General features: G+C 35.3%; 1 protein-coding gene across 4 annotated transcripts in view; it reads right to left on the bottom strand.

Moving 5' to 3' along the window:
* REV3L (REV3 like, DNA directed polymerase zeta catalytic subunit) overlaps window positions 1-19,586 on the bottom strand; it is a 187,375-nt gene that overhangs the window by 88,862 nt on the left and 78,927 nt on the right. For all 4 annotated transcript variants that reach the window (XR_009521942.2, XM_060030078.2, XM_060030079.2 and 1 more), the window contains 2 exons: window positions 10,290-10,409; window positions 7,327-7,564 (listed from right to left, as the gene is read on the bottom strand). Coding sequence is in view for 3 of the 4 variants with exons in the window: in XM_060030078.2 (XP_059886061.1) it covers window positions 7,327-7,564; window positions 10,290-10,409 (358 nt within the window). In the remaining variant the exon portion in view is untranslated. The remainder of the gene's footprint in view (window positions 1-7,326; window positions 7,565-10,289; window positions 10,410-19,586) is intronic.

Raw genomic sequence — 19,586 nt, 5'->3', positions numbered from 1 at the left:
TGAACTGGAAGACAAAGTACTGGAAATCACTGCTGCTGAACAGAAAAAAGAAAAAAAAAAAAAAAAGACATGAGGACAGTTTAAGAGACCTCTAGGACAACATCAAGAGTGCTAATTTTTGCATTATAGGGGTCCAGAAGGAGAAGACAGAGAGCAAGAGCATGAGAGAATATTTGAAGAGAACAGGATTAACCCAAGGAGGAACACACTGAGACACACAGTAATCAAACTGACAAAAATTAAAGATAAAATATTAAAAACAACAAGGGAAAAGCAACAAATAACATACAAGGGTACTCCCATAAGGCTATCAGCTGATTTTTCAGCAGAAACTCTGCAGGCCAGAAGGAAGTGGCACAATATACTTAAAAGTGACGAAAGAGAAAAACCTACACCCAAGAATACTCTACCCAGCAAAGTTCTTTGATTTGACGGAGAAATCAAAAGCTTTATAGACAAACAAAAGCCAGAAGAATTCAGCACCACCAAACCAACTTTACAACAAATGCTAAAGGAACTTCTCTAGGCAGAAAAGGCTACAACTGGAAAAAAGAAAATGACAAAATGGAAAAGCTCACTGGTAAAAGCAAACATACAACAAAGATAGGAAATCATCCACACACAAAGCTAGTAGGGAGGTTAAAAGACAAAAGTAGTAAAATCAGTTGTATCCACAATAAGCAGTTAAGGTATACATAAAACAATTACATGTAAAATATAATATCAAAAATAGTAATCATGACAGGAGGAGAGTACAAATACAGAGTGTATCTAAAATGCATTTGAAATTAAGAGATCAGCAACTCAAAATAAGCATGTATGTATACAGACTGCTATACAAAAACCTCATGGTAACCACAAAACAAAAAAACTATAATATACACACAAAAAAGAAAAAGGAATCCAAACGTAACACTAAAGACAGTCATCAAATCACAAGAGAACAAAAGAAAGGGGAAAAAAAGACCTACAAAAACAAATCCAAAACAATTAACAAAATGGCAATAAGAACATATATATCAGTGAATACCTTAAATGAAAGCGGACTAAATGCTCTAACCAAAAGACACAGACTGGCTGAATGGATACAAAAACAGGACCTGTATATATGATGCCTACAGGAGACTCACTTCAGATCCAGAGACACATACAGACTGAAAGTGAGGGTATGGAAAGAGGTATTCCACACAAATGGAAATCAAAGGAAAGCCAGAGTCGCAATACTTACATCAGACAAAATAGACTTTAAAATAAAGATGTTATAAGAGACAAAGAAGGACACTACATAATGATCAAAGGATCAATCCAAGAAGATACAACAATTACAAATATATATGCACCCAACATAGGAGCACCTCAAAATATAAAGCAAATGTTAACAGGCATAAAAGGAGAAATTGACAGGAACAGAATAATAGTGGGGGACTTTAACACCTCACTTTCATCAATGGACAGATCATCCAGACAGAAAACCAGTAAGGAAACACAGGCCTTAAATGACATACTAGACCAGATGCACTTAACTGATATATATAGGGCACTCCATCCAAAAGCAACAGAACACACATTCTTCTCAAGTCCACATAGAACATTTTCAAGGATATATCACATAATGGACCACAAAGCAAGCCTTGGTAAATCTGAGAAAACTGAAATCATATCCAGCATCTTTCCCAACCACAACACTATGAGGTTAGAAATCAACTACAAGAAAAAAACTGCAAAAACCACAAACATACAGAGGCTAAAAAATATGCTACTAAACAACTAATGAATCACTGAATAAGTCAAAGAGGAAATCTAAAAATATCTAAAGTCAAATGCAAATACTACAATCCAAAACTTATGGGATGCAGCAAAAGCAGTTCTAAGATAGAAGTTTATAACGATAACCATACAAGCTTACCCCAGGAAACAAGAAAAATCTCAAATAAACAACCTAATCTTACACCTAAATTAAGTAGAGAAAGAAGAACAAACAAAACACAAAGTTAGTAGAGGGAAAGAAATCATAAGGATCAGAGCAGAAATAAAGGAAATAGAGACTAAAAAAACAATAGAAAAGATCAATGAAACTAAGAAGCTGGTTCTTTGAAAAGATAAACAAAATCGATAAACCTTCAGCCAGATTCATCAAGAGAAAAAGGGAGAGGGCCCAAATCAATAAAATCAGAAATGAAAAAGGAGAAGATACAACTGACACCACAGAAATACAAAGGATCATAAGAGACTACTACAAGAAACTACTTGCCAATAAAATGGACAACTTAAAAGAAATGGAAAGACTTCCCTGGTGGTCCAGTGGCTGGGACTCCACACTCCCAACACAGGGGGCCCAGGTTCAATCCCTGGTCATGGAACTAGATCCCACATGCCGCAACTAAGACCTGACGCAGCTAAATAAATAAATAAATATTTTTTTTAAAAAAGAAATGGAAATAGAAAATATGGGCAGACCAATTACCAGTATTGAAATTGAGTCAGTAATTTAAAAACTCTCAAGAAACAAAAGTCCAGGACCAGATGGCTTCACTGGTGAATTCTACCTAATATTTAGAGAAGAGTGAACACCCACCCTTCTGAAACTACTCCAAAAAACTGCAGAGGAAGGAATGCTTTCACACTCATTCTATGAGGCCACCATCATCCTGATACAAAAACCAGACAAAGATATCACATAAAAAGAAAATTATAGGCCAATATTACTGATGAACATAGGTGCAAAAATCCTCAATAAAACACTTGCAAGCTGACTCCAACAATACATTAAATACCATACACCATGATCAAGTGGGATTTACCGCAGGGATGCAAGGATTTTTCAATATATGCAAATCAATCAATGTAATATACCACATTAGCCAACTGAAGAATAAAAATCATGATCATGATCAAAAAATATGATCATCTCAATAGATGCAGAAAAAGCTTCTGATAAAATTCAACATCCATTTATGATAAAAACTCTCCAGAAAGTTGGCATAGACGGAACACACCTCAACAAAATAAAGGCCATATATAACAAACCCATACCTAACATCATACTAAATGGTTAAAAGCTGAAAGCATTTCCTCTAAGATCAGGAACAAGACAAGGATACTCACTCTTGCCACTTTTATTCAACAGAGTTTTGGAAGTCCCAGCACAGCAATCAGAGAAGAAAAAGAAAAAAAGGGATTCAAATTGGAAAAGAAGTAAAACTGTCACTGTTTGCAGATGACACGATGCTATACATAGAAAATCCAAAAGACGCCACCAAAAAACTACTAGAGGTCAACAATGAATTTGGTAAAGTTGCAGGATACAAAATTAACACCAGAAATCTGTTGCATTTCTATACGCTTACAATGAAAGATCAGATAGAGAGGACTTGCCTGGGGGCACAGTGGTTAAGAATCTGCCTGACAATGCAAGGGACACGGGTTTGATCCCTGGTCTGGGAAGATCCCACATGCTGCAGAGCAACTAAGCCCATGCACCACAACTACTGAGCCTGTGCTCTGGAGCCCGTGAGCCACAACTACTGAAGCCCGCATGCCTACAGTCTGCGCTGCACAACAAGAGAAGCCACCGCGATAAGAAGTCTGCGCACTGCAACAAAGAGTAGCCCCCGCTTGCCACAACTAGAGAAAGTCCACTCACAGCAACAAAGACCCAAAAATAAATAAATTAAATAAATAAATTTATATATTTTTAAAAAAAGATCAGAAAGAGAAATTAAAGAAACAACCCCATTTACCAGCACAGCAAAAAGAATAAAATACCTAGGAATAAACCTACCTAAGGAGGCAAAAGACCTGTACTCCAAAAAATATGATGCTGATGAAAGAAACTGAAGATGACACAAACAGCTGGAAAAATACACTATGTTCTTGGATTGACAGAATCAATGTTGTTAAAAATGACCATACTACCCAAAACAATCTACAGATTCAATACAATCCCTACCAAATTACCAATAACATTTTTCACAGAACTGGAACAAAAAACTTTAAAATTTGTACGGAAACACAAAGGACCCCAAATAGCCAAACAATCTTGAGAAGGAAGAACAGAGCTGGAGGAATCAGGCTCCCTTACTTCAGAGTATACTACAAAACTACAGTAATCAAAACAGTATGGTACTGGCACAAAAACACACACACAGATCAATGGTACTGGACAGAAAGTCCAGAAATACACTCATGCACTTAAGGTCAATTAATCTACAACACAGGAGGCAAGAATATACAACAGAAGACTTCCCTGGTGGCGCAGTGGTTGAGAGTCCGCCGGCTGATGCAAGGGACACAGGTTCGTGCCTCGGTCTGGGAAGAACCCACATGCCGTGGAGCAGCTGGGCCCATGAGCCATGGCCGCTGAGCCTGCGCGTCTGGAGCCTGTGCTCCACAACGGGAGAGGCCACAACAGTGAGAGGCCCGCGTACCGCAAAAAAAAAAAAAAAAAAAGAATATACAACAGAGAAAAAGGCAGTCTCTTCAACAAGTGGTGCTGGGAAAACTGGACAGCTACATGCAAAAGAATGAAATTAGAACATTCTCTACACCATTTACAAAAATAAACTCAAAATGGATCAAAGACCTGAATGTGAGACTGAATACTATAAAACTCCTAGAGGAAAACATAGCACAGTCTTTGACATAAATTGCAGCAAAATTTTTTTGCATCCATCTCCTAGAGTAATAGAAATAAAAACAAAAATAAACAAATGGGACCTAACTAAACTTAAAAGCTTTTGCACAGCAAAGGAAACCACAAACAAAATGAAAAGACAACCTATGGAATGGGAGAAAATATCTGCAAATGATGCCACCAACAAGGGCTTAATTTCCAAAATACAAACAGCTCATGCAGCTTAATATAAAAAAAAACAACAACAGGGCTTCCCTGGTGGTGCAGTGGGTTAAGCATCTGCCGGCCAATGCAGGGGACACAGGTTCAAGCCCTGGTCCGGGAATATCCCATGTGCCATGGAGTAACTAAGCCCATGTCACAACTACTGAGCCTGCATTCTAGAGCCCGTGAGCCACAACTACTGAAGCCTGCACGTCTAGAGCCCGTGCTCTGCAACAAGAAAAGCCACCACAACGAGAAGCCTACGCAACACAACAGCAGCCCTCACTCACCGCAACTAGAGAAAGCCCACACGCAGCAACGAGGACCCAATGCAGCCATAAATAAAAAATTTAAAATAAAATAAAAGGAATAATCGTTTTAAAAGAAATTTTAAAAACCAAACAATCCAATCAAACAATCGGCAGAAGACCTAAACAGACATTTCTCCAAAGAAGACATACAGATGGCCAACAGGCACATGAAAAGATGCTAAATATCACTAATTTTTGGAGAAATCCAAATCAAAACTACAATAAGGTATCACTTCACAGCAGTCAGAACTTCCATCATTAAAAAGTCTACAAATAATAAATGCTGCAGAGGGTGTGGAGAAAAAGGAACCCTCCTACACTGTTGGTGGGAATGTAGATTGGTGCAGCCACTATGGAGAACAGTATGGAGGTGGTTTAAGATACTAAAAATAGAGCTACCATATGATTCTGCAATCCCACTCCTGGACATATATCTGGAGAAAACTCTAGTTCAAAAAGATACATGCACCCCAATGTTCAGAGCAGCACTATTCAGAATAGCCAAGACATGGAAGCCACCTAAGTGTCAATCGACAGATGAATGGGGAAAGAAGATGTGGGATAAATAAATATATATATACACACACACACACACACACACACACACACATGTATACATATATATGAATATTACTCAGCCATAAAAAAGAATGAAATAATGCCATCTGCAGCAGCATGGATGGACTAAGTCAGACAGAGAAAGACAAATATCATATAATGTCACTTATATGTGGAATCTAAAATATGATACAAATGGGGACTTCCCTGGTGGTCCAGTGGGTAAGACGCCACACTCCAAATGCAGGGGGCCCAGGTTTGATCCCTGGTCAGGGAGCTAGATCCCACATGCCATAACTAAGAAGTCTGCATGCCATAACTAAGACCCCGTATGCTGCAACTAAAGATCCTGCATGTCACAACGAAGATCCTGCGTGCCGCAACTAAGACCCAGCACAGCCAAAATAAATAAATAAATTTTAAAAATATGATACGAATGAATTTATTTACAAAACAGAAAGACTCACAGACATAGAAAACAAACTTATGGTTACCAAAGGGGACAGTGGAGGGGAGGGGAGATTAGGAATTTGGGATTAACATATACGTACTACTTTATGTAAAACAGATAAATAATAAGGGCCTACTGTATAGCACAGGGAACTATATTCAATATCTTATAATAATCTATAATGGAAAAGAATCTGAAAAAGAATATATATATATAAAAAACTGAATCACTCTGCTATACATCTGAAACTAACACAACATTGTAAATTAACTATACTTAAAAAAAAAGGTTAAAATGTAAAAAGGAAAGAAAAAAAGAAAACCACACTGCCATCTTACTCATTTTCTTTGAGAAATGGAACAGAATATCAGTTACTGCTTCTGACATTCATTCATTCATTAATATTTAACTCCTTCGATCTAATCAGACCTAGAAGCCATTCCTTGTCTTCAAGCTGACTCTATATTTGTTGCTCCGACCCATAATAGTTTAACTCTCAAAGGGCATTCTTTTTTCCTCAAGTTCTGAGATAAGGAGGCACTTCTATTTTGCCCCATTTATGACCCATATATTACTATTGTATATATAGACAAATGATTTCTAAGTTAGGTTTATGAGGAGAGCACAAATTGGAGCAAGGTAATCAAAAGACACAAACTTTGTTATAAGACAAATAAGTACTAGGGATATAATGTACAACACGGTGACTATAGTTACCACTGCTGTATGATACATATGTACGTATGTATATATATGCTGTATGTATGATATATATGAAAGTTCTCATTACAAGGAGACAAAAAATTTCCCCCATTTCTTTTTATTGTAATTATATGAGATGATGGATGTTAACTAAACCTGTTGTAATTATTTCATAATATATGCAAATCAAACCATTATGCTGTACATCGAAAATTCATACAGTGGTGTATATCAATTATATCTTGTTAATAATAGAAAAAAATAAAGTTAGGTTTAATCTTTTTAAATGTACCAAAATTTTATTTTGCTTGGAATATAAAGTTTACACACTATTTAAAAGAGATTTCAAAGAAGTCAATTTAGTTTATTAGGTATTTTTTATTATGAATAATAGTAAGAAATAATTTCTGATTAAAGAACAATGATAATGACCAAAGGTAAAGCAACTGAAATAACTAAAAAGTTACCTCTTTTTGGCACAATGTTCTTCAATATTGCTGTCCCATCTCTGAGACATTACTAAACTAAGCTCCATTTCTTCTTTTTCAATCTGTGGTTCATTTTCTTCATCATCACTATTTTGAGGATTTTTACTGTTTCCAAACGAACGACATGATGATGGCATCCTATTTCTTCCCCCCTGATATCCGTCATTTTCCAAACCAGCAAGAAGATGTACCAGAGCCTCATCAGGACTACTGTCCACTATAAAACAAGTGAAGCATCACCAACAAACAACTTAAATTTTCTAAATAATTCAATAATTCAGATCAATTATATATAAAACAACAACAAGAACCACAGATGCTGGCACATGCTGAAAGGATACAGCTGGTACAAAGATTTATGTATTGATGTAATTCTTCCATTAAAGTGTAATATTTGGACCACCTGCATTACACATGATTTTGTGTCCTTAAAAAGAAAATTCCCAGACACCATCTCACACCTACTGAATTAGAATTTCTGATGTAGGGCCCAGGAATTTGCACGTTAACAAGTTGCTCAATCTCTTACTGCACAAGCAAGGTTGAGGAGCACTAAACCAAATATAATCACAAGTGATCAAACTAAATATAAAATATATAATAAATATATGAATTAATGCTAAGGAAGTGCCTTAAAAATGATAATGTGAACACCTTATCCCTCTCTTAAGCTGTATTTAGCTCACAGGACAGTCAAACAAAACCTGTAGTTGCAAAACACGACAGAGCTTTAAAAGTGATTAATAACATTACTTAAAAACCTTGAAGACCACCACTGAAATATCACCATCATATGCACTAGGGTTGCTAAAATCAAAAACAGATAATAACAAGTGTTGACAAGGATGTGAAGAAATTGGAGCCCTCATACACTGCTGGTCGAATTGTACAGTGGTGCAGTTGCTTTGGGGAAAAAAAGTTTGGCAGTTCCTCAAAATGCTAAACACAGAGTTACCAGAGGACCCAGTAATTCCATTCCTAGGTATGTATCCAAGAGAAGTGAAAACATATGTCCACACAAAAACCTATTCGTGAATAATCATAGCAGCATTACCCCAATGGCCAAAAAAGTGGAAACAACCCAAATATCCATCAACTGAAAGATGGAAAAATGAAATATGGTATATATCCATATGATGCAACATTATTCAATAGTAAAAAGGAATGCAATACTGACATATACCTCAACATGAATGAATCTTGAAAACATTATGCTAAGTGAAAGAATACAGAAACAAAAGGTTATATAATTCTGTTTATATGAAATGCCGAAAATAGGTAAATCCAGCAAAAGAGAAAATAGATTAGAGGTTGCCAGAGGCTGAGAGGAATGAAAAATGGGAAGTGACTACAAATGGGTATTGCATTTCTTTTTAGGGTGATAAAAATGTCCTAGAAAAAAAAAAAGAAGTCCTGGAATTACATAGTGGAAATGGTTGCATAAATACCTGAAATGCTAAAAACCACTGAACTGTACATGTTAGAAGGTGAGTTTTACAATATGTGAATTATATCCCAATAAAAGCTATTATTTTTAAAAAAAAGATCATAAAGATGGAGGTTTGTTCTAATCTAGTACACAACCTTTTTCTCTGTAAAATGAGATAATATATTCCCCATTTACTAAACTATTAAGTTTCAGGTTTTCTTTGTTGACATTAAACAAACTGGTTCAATCATGCTACTGGTTCAATCATGCTACCAACTGTAAGGCTACCAACTGTAAGGCAAAATTGAAGATATTTGCTTATAAGAGCCATTTTGGCAAAAATCCATTTCTTAATCTAGAATTGCAGTTAATTTTTCCTGCCTCATACTTTAAAAATGGTTAACATTGGCAAATGGTTTATAGATATTTGACTCTCAGATCTCTAACACTGAGATTACATTTTTTGTAACCTTATGCAAGGTGGAATTATATCAGCTGGTGATACATTTGCCTAATATAATGAAATAAGGATATGTCTCTCTTTTTCAATTTCTTTTTTGTTTTTTATAACTAAAATATAACTTAGGTATATATATATCTATTTACTCAGAGAAATAAAACATTTAGATTATAAACTTCAAATTAATTTTTAAATGTGGTCTTTGGATCATTTCTTTCTACGTATTTCATGTCATTCATTTAAAAAAGAAAAAAGCTACCTACCGCCATAGAAAATGTTCTTGAAATATGACTATGTACAATAATTTTGGTACTGTTCCTAGTCATTCAATTAATCTTCCACTCAAATGAAAATGTAAATAACAGAGAGAAGACACTGTAGAGAGGTAGGATAACATTTGATGCTATACCTCATTTGATACAGTAAGAATGGAAAAACGGAAAGTGAGCAAGAAACATAAAATCACTATACCAAGCAAAGCAAGAGGCATGAAGTTCAATGATATCTCACTTTTTGCAAAGAAAATTTAAATAAATTTCTGAAAAATGTCAGTAATTTAGACTAAATTATTGAAATGAAATCTAGCAAATGGTTTACCATATTAATGAAAATGCATTTATGGAGATGCAAAGATACTCAGAAATAACTGTCATGTTCTACATGCTAGTCAAAAATTAACAGCTCGAAAGGAATTGTCCAGGGAAATTCCTGATACTTACCAAGAAAGAATCAATTATGGTATTTTATTAATGTTCTTAACTTTGGAGAATTTTAATTCAAATTAAGCATATTTCCCCTTAAAACAATATGGTTCTCTTCCAAACAAAGTTAAAAAAAAAAAATTATTTTCTTACACAACTGTTTTTCAGAAAAAGCTGTGTAGAAAACAAAAAAGAAGCTACTACATCTCATAATGCAAGATTTCATTTTTATACTAAGAATTTATCAAACATGCAATATTAACCTCTTCAAATCAAAGAAAAAAATACCGCCTGACATACGCACTTTTGTTGATGTAAGACACTGAAAATTTATGGCACAATTGTTACTTACAGAAAGCTGGTGACTCACTCAGTCTTTGGGTCAAAGGCTGAAAAGTCTGACTGTTTTCCATGAGGTTCAAAATTGCTTCTTCATTAATAAGAGCTTCCTCCACTTTGTGTCTAATATGACCTTAAGAGGACAAAGAGTACAAAAACATTAAAGTAAATGACCTAAATCTGAAATTTACTGTTTAGAATTTGTATAAATTAGGAAACATTACAATGTAAACCTATTTAAAATTTTGAAGTGTTGCTGACATATGCTAAATAAAACCATAATAAAACTTAATGAAAGCCACAGGAATATCTAACTAGTCATACAGAGTAATTAAAAAAACAAAAACAAAAAACCCTGAAACTGTGAATCACTAAATATTTACAATCTCTTTAGTCTCTAAATCCTACCTAGTATGTACAGACAGTAATATTACTCTGATAAAAATCAATGTACATTAAAATTTGTAAAACGAGTTCTTAGAGGGAAGTGCATAGTGATACAGGACTTCTTTAAGAAAAAGGAAAAAGCTCAAATAAACAATCTAACACATCACCTAGAAGAATTAGAAAAAGAAGAACAAACAAAACCTAAAGTCAGCAGAAGGAAGGAGATAATAAAGATCAGAGAGGAAATAAAGTAGAGATTTAAAAAAATAGAAAAAAATCAATAAAACCAAGAGCTGATTCTTTGAAAGCATAAACAAAACTGACAAACCTCTGGCCAGGCTTAGCAAGAAAAAAGAGAGAAGACCCAAATAAACAAAATAAGAAATCAAAGAGGAGAAATCACAACTGATACTGCAGAAATACAAAAAACCGTAAGACAACACTATGAACTATTACACAACCTAGAAGAAATGGACAACCTTCTAGAAACATACAGCCCTCCAAAACTGAAACAAGAAGAAACAGATAACTTGAACAGATCATCTGATCACTAGAAGTGAAACAGAATCTGTAATAAAAAAACTCCCTGCAAACAAAAGTCCAGAACCAGATGTTTCACAGGTGAATTCTACCAAACGCACAAAGAAGAACTTATACCAATCCTTCTCAAACTCTTCCAAAAGATTGAAGAGAAAGGAATACTCGCAAAGACATTCTATGAAGCCACCATTACCCTGATACCAAAACTAGACAAAGACACTACCCAAAAAAGAAAATTACAGGCCAATATCTTTGATGAATATAGATGCAAAAATTCTCAATAAAATATTAGCAAACTGCATCCAACAACACGTAAAAAAGATCATACACCATGACCAAGTTGGATTCATCCCAAGGTCAAAAGGATGGTTCGACATATGCAAATCAATCATTGTGATACACCACATCAACAAACGAAAAGACAAAAACCACATAATCATCTGAATAGATGCAGAAAAAGTATCTGATAAAATTCAACATCCATTCATGATAAAAACTCTTACAAAAGTGGGTATAGAGGGAACATACCTCAGCATAACAAAAGCTATTTATGACAAACCCACAGCCAATATAATAATGATGAAAAGCTGAAAGCCTTCCTGCTAAACTCTGGAACAAGACAAGGATGCCCACTCTCAACATTTCTATTCAACATAGTATTGGAAGCCCTAGCAACAGGAATCATACAAGAAAAAGAAATAAAAGGTATTCAAATTGGTAGGGAAGAGGTAAAATTGTCATTATATGCAGATGACGTGATAGTATATATAGAAAACCCTAAAGACTCCACATAAAAACTACTAGAACTGATAAATGAATACAAGGTAGCAGGATACAAGCTTAACATACAGAAATTAGTTGCATTTCTTTACACTAACAATGAAATACCGGAAAGGGAATGTAAACAAACAATCCCTTTTAAAATCACATCAAAAAAATTAAAATACTTAGGAATAAACCTCCCCAAGGAGGTGAAAGACTTATATGCTGAGAACTATTGATACAAAACATTAACAGAGGAAACTGAAGATGACTCAAAGAAATGGAAAGATATCCCATGCTCCTGGATTGGAAAAATTAATATTGTTAAAATGGCTATACTACCCAAAGCAATATACAGATTTAAGGCAATACTCATCAAAATACCCATGACATTTTTCGCAGAACTAGAATAAATATTCCTAAAATTTATATGGAATCATAAGAGACCCAGAATTGCCAAAACAATCCTGAGGAAAAAGAACAAAGCAGGAGGCATAGCCCTTCCAGACTTCTGACAATACTACAAAATTACAGTACTCAAAACAGCATAGTATTGGCACAAAAACAGACATATAGATTAATGGAACAGAACAGAAAGCCCAGAAATAAACCCACACATGTATTGACAGTTAATCTTCAACAAAGGAGGCAAGAATATACAATGGGGAAAAGACAGTCTCTTCAGCAAGTGGTGTTGGGAAAGTTGGACAGCAGCATGTAAATCAATGAAACTAGAACACACCCTCATATCATGCACAAAAGTAAACTCAAAATGGCTTGAAGATTTAAATATAAGACATCATAAAACTCCTAGAAGAGAACATAGGTAAAACATTCTCTGACATAAATTATACCAATGTTTTCTTAGGACAGCCTCCTAAGGCAACAGAAATAAAAACAAAAATAAACAAATGGGTCCTAATCAAATGTATAAGCTTTTGCACAGCAAAAGAAACCATAAACAAACCCACAGAATGGGAGAAAATATTTGCAAATCATGTGACCAACAAGGGCTTAATTTCCAAAATATACAAACAGCTCCTACAATTCAATAACAAAAAACCAAACATCCCAATTGAAAAATGGGCAGAAGACCTAAACAGACATTTCTCCAAAGAATACATATAGGTGGCCATTAGGCGCATGAAAGATGCTCATCATTGCTAATTATTAGAGAAATGCAAATCAAACTACAATGAGGTATAACCTCACACCAGTGAGAATAGTCATCATTAAAAAGACTACAAATAACAAATGCTGGAGAGGGTGTGTAGAAAAGGGGAACCCTCCTACACTGTTGGTGGGAATGTAAGTTGGTACAGCCACTACAGAAAACAGTATGAAGGTCCTCAAAAAACCAAAAACAGAGTTGCCCTAGGATCCAGCAATGCCATTCTTGGGCATATACCCAGACAAAACTATAATTCAAAAAGATACATGCACCCCTATGTTCATAAAAGCACTATTCACAACAGACAAGACATGGAAACAACCTAAATGTCCACTGATAGATGAATGGATAAAGAAGGTGTGGTATACTTATACAATGGAATACTACTCAGCCGTTAAAAAGAATGAAATAATGTCATTTTCAGCAACATGGATGGACATAGAGATTATCAAACTGAGCAAAGTAAGTCAGAAAGACTTTGAAAGACAAATACCATGTTATCACTTATATGTGGAATCTAAAATATGACACAAATGAACTTCTCCACAAAACAGAAACAGACTCACAGAGACTTGTGGTTGCCAAAGGGGAGGGGAGTGGAGAAGGGAAGGATTGAGAGTTTGGGATTAGCAGATGCAAACTATTATATATAGGATAGATAAACAACAAGGTCCAACGATATGGCACAGGGAACTATATTCAATACCCTGTAATAAAACATAATGGAAAAGAATATGAAAAAGAATATATATATATATGTGTATAATGGAGTCACTTTGCTGTACAGCAGAAATTGTACACAACAGGGAATCAACAATACTTCAAAAAAACATTTTTTTAATATAAAAATGTTACCACTTACAAAAAATAAAATAAAATTTATAAAACAAACAGAAAAGACAAGTTGTCCGACTTAAATAATAAAATTCTCTAGGGCTTCCCTGGTGGTGCAGTGGTTGAGAGTCCGCCTGCCGATGCAGGGGACACGGGTTCGTGTCCTGGTCTGGGAAGATCCCACATGCCGCGGAGCGGCTGGGCCCGTGAGCCATGGCGCTGAGCCTGCGGGTCCCAAGCCTGTGCTCCGCAATGGGAGAGGCCACAACAGTGAGAGGTCCGAGTACCACACACAAAAAAAAAAAAAGAAAGAAAAAAAAATTCTGTATAGTTTATTTTGAAATAATTCATTTTACATTAACTTTATATTTCTCCATATCTTTTAATTCATGATTTTAAAATGTAAGTCTTTTGCCATGTGATTTTTATAGAAGGTCTAATGTACAGAGGGATTAAATAATTTTTAGAAGATAAAATGAATCTCATAATCTAATCAAAGGGAGAGAGAGAATAAAAAGCACATAATAGTAGGGGAAAAGAAGACTATATAGGACTTCCCTGGTGGCGCAGTGGTGAAGAATCCACCTGCCAATGCAGAGGACATGGGTTTGAGCCCTGGTCTGGGAAGATTCCACATGCCGCGGAGCAACTAAGCCCATGCGCCACAACTACTGAACTGTGCTCTAGAGCCCACAAGCCACAACTACTGAGCACACGTACCACAACTACTGAAGCCCACGCGCCTAGAGCCCGTGCTCCGCAATAAGAGAAGCCACCAAAATGAGAAGCCCGTGCACCGCAACGAAGAGTAGCCCCCACTCGACACAACTAGAGAAAGCCCGTGTGCAGCAACAAAGACCCAATGCAGCTAAAAATAATTTTTAAAACACCTCAATAATCTTAAAAAAAAAGACTATATAGCAAAATATGGCAAGCAGTTTAAAGAAAGCTAATTGGAAACAGTTCTATTTTTCTCCTTCTGATATTCAGACTTAAAACTAAGTGTTTTTCAACAGTTTTTAAAAGAGAGTTAGAAGCTTCAGGAAGAAATATTTTTAACACATCCTAGAAATATTTTAACACACATAGCAAGCCTAATAGTGTTTAGTCAAAATGAAAGAACAAAAAAACCACAGAAAATAGATCATCTCAAAACAACAAAAAAATGAGATCAGTGAAAACAAAAGATGGTTCTCACACTAATAACAAAATAGACAAGACTGGCAAGAATGATCACAACAAAATAGAGAGAAGGCATAAACAATGTTAGAAATACAAGTTGAAGTGCCAAAGGTAAAAGAGGCACGTTAAAGTAATACTATGAACAACTTTATACCACAAATATGGAAAAATCAGATTAAATGGATAATTTCTTAGGAAAAATATGATATAAACTGATTCAAACAGAAACAGAAAACTTGAGTAGACCTGTAACAATTAAGGAAGTTGAATTAATAGCTTAAAATCCACTCCCTTTACTTCCCACCCCCCCACCCCTGCCACATAAAATCAACCCACAAAAATCTATATAACTCTGGATGGTTTTACAGATGAGATCTATCAAACCTCTAAGATATAGATTATATCAATCTAATAAAAATTCTTGAAAGGAGAGTTGAAAAATATGAAAAGCTCCACAATGCATTTAATGGGGACAAAGTATGAATCTTTCTCAATTACTGAAAAAAAAAAAGTTACAATTCTAAACAAAATATTATCAAAGTAGATATAGCAACATTTAAAAAAACACACTACATTATGACAACAAAGGATTTATTTCAGGAGTGCAAGGATAGTTTAACATTAGATACATTAACATTATTAATTTAACTACCATATTAACAGAATAAAAGAGAAAAACTGATTATGTCAATATTTTCAAAAAAAAAATTTGGTAAAATTTAATATCCATTCATGATTTCAAAAAACCCAAACTTCGGGCTTCCCTGGTGGCGCAGTGGTTGAGAGTCCGCCTACCGATGCAGGGGACACAGGTTCATGCCCCGGTCCCAGAAGATCCCACATGCCATGAAGCAGCTGGGCCCGTGAGCCACGGCGCTGAGCCTGCGCGTCCGAAGCCTGTGTTCCACAACGGGAGAGGCCACAACAGTGACAGGCCCGCGTACCTCCCCCCGCAAAACAAACAAACAAACAAAAAAAACCCCAAACTTCTTAAGAAGCAAGAAACAAGAGATAAAAAACTGATTATAAAGTTTATCTACCAATATCCTGTAGTAAATTTCATACTTAATGATGAAATATAAAAGCATTCACTTTAAAGCCAGGAAAAACGTTTTTTTTCCATATCTACTTAATATCATCGTTAAGTTCTTAAGCACTGCATTAAAACATTAAAAAAGTATAAGGATGGGAAGGGAAGTAATACAATTATTATTTTCTGATGATGACTCTATACACAGAAAATCCAATCAAAAAGACATATTAACTATTAGCACTAATAAAAGTTGCTGGATATAAGACTGACACACAAGGTCAGTGAAGTTCCTAATACCAGCAATTAGAAGATGTAATTTTTGAAAGCTAAACTTAAAACTGCAACATTTATAAGGCACCTGGAGTATATCTAATAAAAGATATAAAATAATTTTACCAGAAAAATTGCAGAACTTTATTGAAAGACATGAAAGAAGACCAAATAAACTGAGAAATATATCATGTGCATAAATGAGCTAATTTGATATATAGAAAGATTTAAAATGTTTCTAAATTGGTCTATAAATTCAATAAATTTCTAATAAAATCTCAACAGGGTTCTTCCCAGAAACAAAACGATCTGATCTTAAAATTAACATGGGAAAGCTTTTTTTTTTTAAATAAGATGTTGGGGGTAGGAGTTTATTAATTTATTTATTTATTTTTGCTGTGTTGGGTCTTCGTTTCTGTGCGAGGGCTTTCTCTAGTTGTGGCAAGCGGGGGCCACTCTTCATCGCAGTGTGCGGGCCTCTCACCATCGCGGCCTCTCTAGTTGCGGAGCACAGGCTCCAGACGCGCAGGCTCAGTAGTTGTAGCTCACGGGCCTAGTTGCTCTGTGGCATGTGGGATCCTCCCAGACCAGGGCTCGAACCCGTGTCCCTTGCATTAGCAGGCAGATTCTCAACCACTGCACCACCAGGGAAGCCCTGGGAAAGCTTTTTTTAAAGATCAAGAGTAAATACGACAATTTTGTAGATGGCTAGTGGGAAGCTGCTGCATAGCACAGGGAGATCATCTTGGTGCTTTGTGATGACCTAGAGGAGTGCGATAGGAAGGGTGGGAGGGAGGGAGGCTTAAGAGGGAGGGGTTATGGGGATATATGTATACATATAACTGATTCACTTTGTTGTACAGCAGAAACTCACACAACATGGTAAAGCAATTATACTCCAATAAAGATGTATTAAAAAAAAGAGTAAATAAGATAATTTTGAAGCTAAATAGGGAAGATCTGCTGCTGATATGTATCATTACTTACAAAGCAACAGTAATTACAACAGTATGACATTAACATGGGAGAACACAACCGAGGTTGGGGAATTCAGTGGAAAAAAAAAACTTTTCAATAAATATGTTGGAACCACTAGCTCTTTATATCTAGAAAAATAAATAACAATAAGATCCTTACTATATACACAAGTAAAATGTCAAATGAACTGAAGACCTACATGTGAAAAACCAATCTGTAAGCACACATAAACCTTAAGGATGAAAACTTTCATTACATCCAGAAAGGGAAGGAATTGTAAACCAGGCACAAAAACCAAACAGTAAAGGAAAAAAACTGTTAAATTTAAGGTTAAAATTGAAGACACGTAAAACACTTTAAAAAAGAGAAAAGGGAAGAAAATCGAAAAAAAAGCTAAAAAAAATTTTGTGGAGACTTTAAAGTGTAATTCTAGATGAGGAGAAAATATCTCTACAATAAATATAACTGATAAAGCCTTGATATCCAGAAAATATGAGGAATTCCTACAAATTAGTAAGAAAAAGAGTACAGATCCAGTAGAAAATGAGCAAAGAACATGAATAAGCAATTCTCAGATAAAGAGATCCAAATGCTCAAACTTATTAGTAATCAGGAAATGAAGATTAAACTAAGGAGATTTAGATTTCAAAGAATGAGAATGGCAAAAAATTTTTACACCTTACACTATCAAATATTGTTGAGGATGTAGGGAAGTTTAAGCTCTAACACATCGTGGGAATATAAACTTAGGTACATTTTATAGAGCAACTGTGAAATACTGGCTTTACTACCAAATGTGATAGTTTTATTGTTAACATACCTCAAAATCTGAAAAATTAAGCACTAAAATTGAGCTTATAAGGAAAATAAAAGGCTAAGACAAAACTTATGCAACTCTGTAATGAGAACACTAACAAAATCAATAATTGGTACCTGAGGAAATAAACTGCTCAGTCAGGCAGGCAGCTCAGTGTGGCTGGAGGCTGTCATAGCAGATATTAAAAATGCACAGAAAATAATAGTATGGAAATTCTGGGTACATTTTGATTAGGATGGGGCTCGCAGATGCTAAGACAAAGCAAATGGAAATAGAGCTCTGAGCCAGAAGACTGCCATTAAAGTACTGAGGAGAGGGTGAAACCTGCCATGAGTCACCGAGGGCACAACACTAGGATGCAACTCCAGGGAAGGAGGAAGCCCTGGGTGGGTGTAGGTGCTCATTTCTAGCTGTTGTTTAATACAGTCAAAAGAGCCCCTGCTGCCAATGCAGCAGTGAAAAGAGGGCTTTTCCTTTCCTACTGAAGCCTGCAATTCTACTCCTCCTATTCTGGCTCCTCTTGCCTAAAAAAACTTTATGCGAAACAACATGACTTCTAAGTAAAACTTTAATTATTCTCTTATTTACCAATCATGTATAAGCTAACTGTATTACAAAAACCCTGTTAGAATAGATGCTATCTAGGTAGAGTATAATACACACACCCTAAGACCTGGCAAATTACACTTCTGTATGTCTTCTGTAAAGAAACTCTTGCACATGGCCACAAGGTGACAGACATAACACTGTTAACAACAGTGCAAAAGTGAAAACCATCTAATAGTTGTAGAAAACAGAAACACTTGTTTAGTCTTACAAAAGAATGCTAATCAGCAGCTAAAATGAATGACCTAGAAACATGTAAGAACAAGGATAGATTCCAAAGTTATTATTGCTGACACAAAAGATACTCAACATCATTAATGAGGGGTATGATGATTAAACCATAATGAGATGCCGTTTCACACATACTAGGATGGCTATATAAAAAAAGACAGATAATAACAAGTGTCAGTGAGATCGTGGGGTTTCTGAAACCCTCATATACTGCTGGTGGGAATGTAAAACAGTGCAGTCACTTTGGAAAACAGTTTGGCAATTTATTAAAAATTACACACAAATTTATCAAACGATCCAGCAATTCTCTTCCTTGTTATCTACTCAAGAAAAATGAAAATATATACCCATACAAAGACATAAATGTTCAGAGCATCATTATTCTTAAGGGCCAAAAAGTGAAAACAACTCAAATTTTCATCAACTGATGAATTAGTCAATAAGATATATCAGTAGAATGCACTACTACTAGGCAATAAAATGGAATGAAATACTGATA

This window comes from Delphinus delphis, chromosome 14 (genome assembly GCF_949987515.2).
Source record: "Delphinus delphis chromosome 14, mDelDel1.2, whole genome shotgun sequence".
NCBI lineage: Eukaryota > Metazoa > Chordata > Mammalia > Artiodactyla > Delphinidae > Delphinus > Delphinus delphis.
The sequence above is the reverse complement of the archived record's forward strand: the minus strand, read 5'-3'. Positions and strand labels throughout refer to the sequence as shown.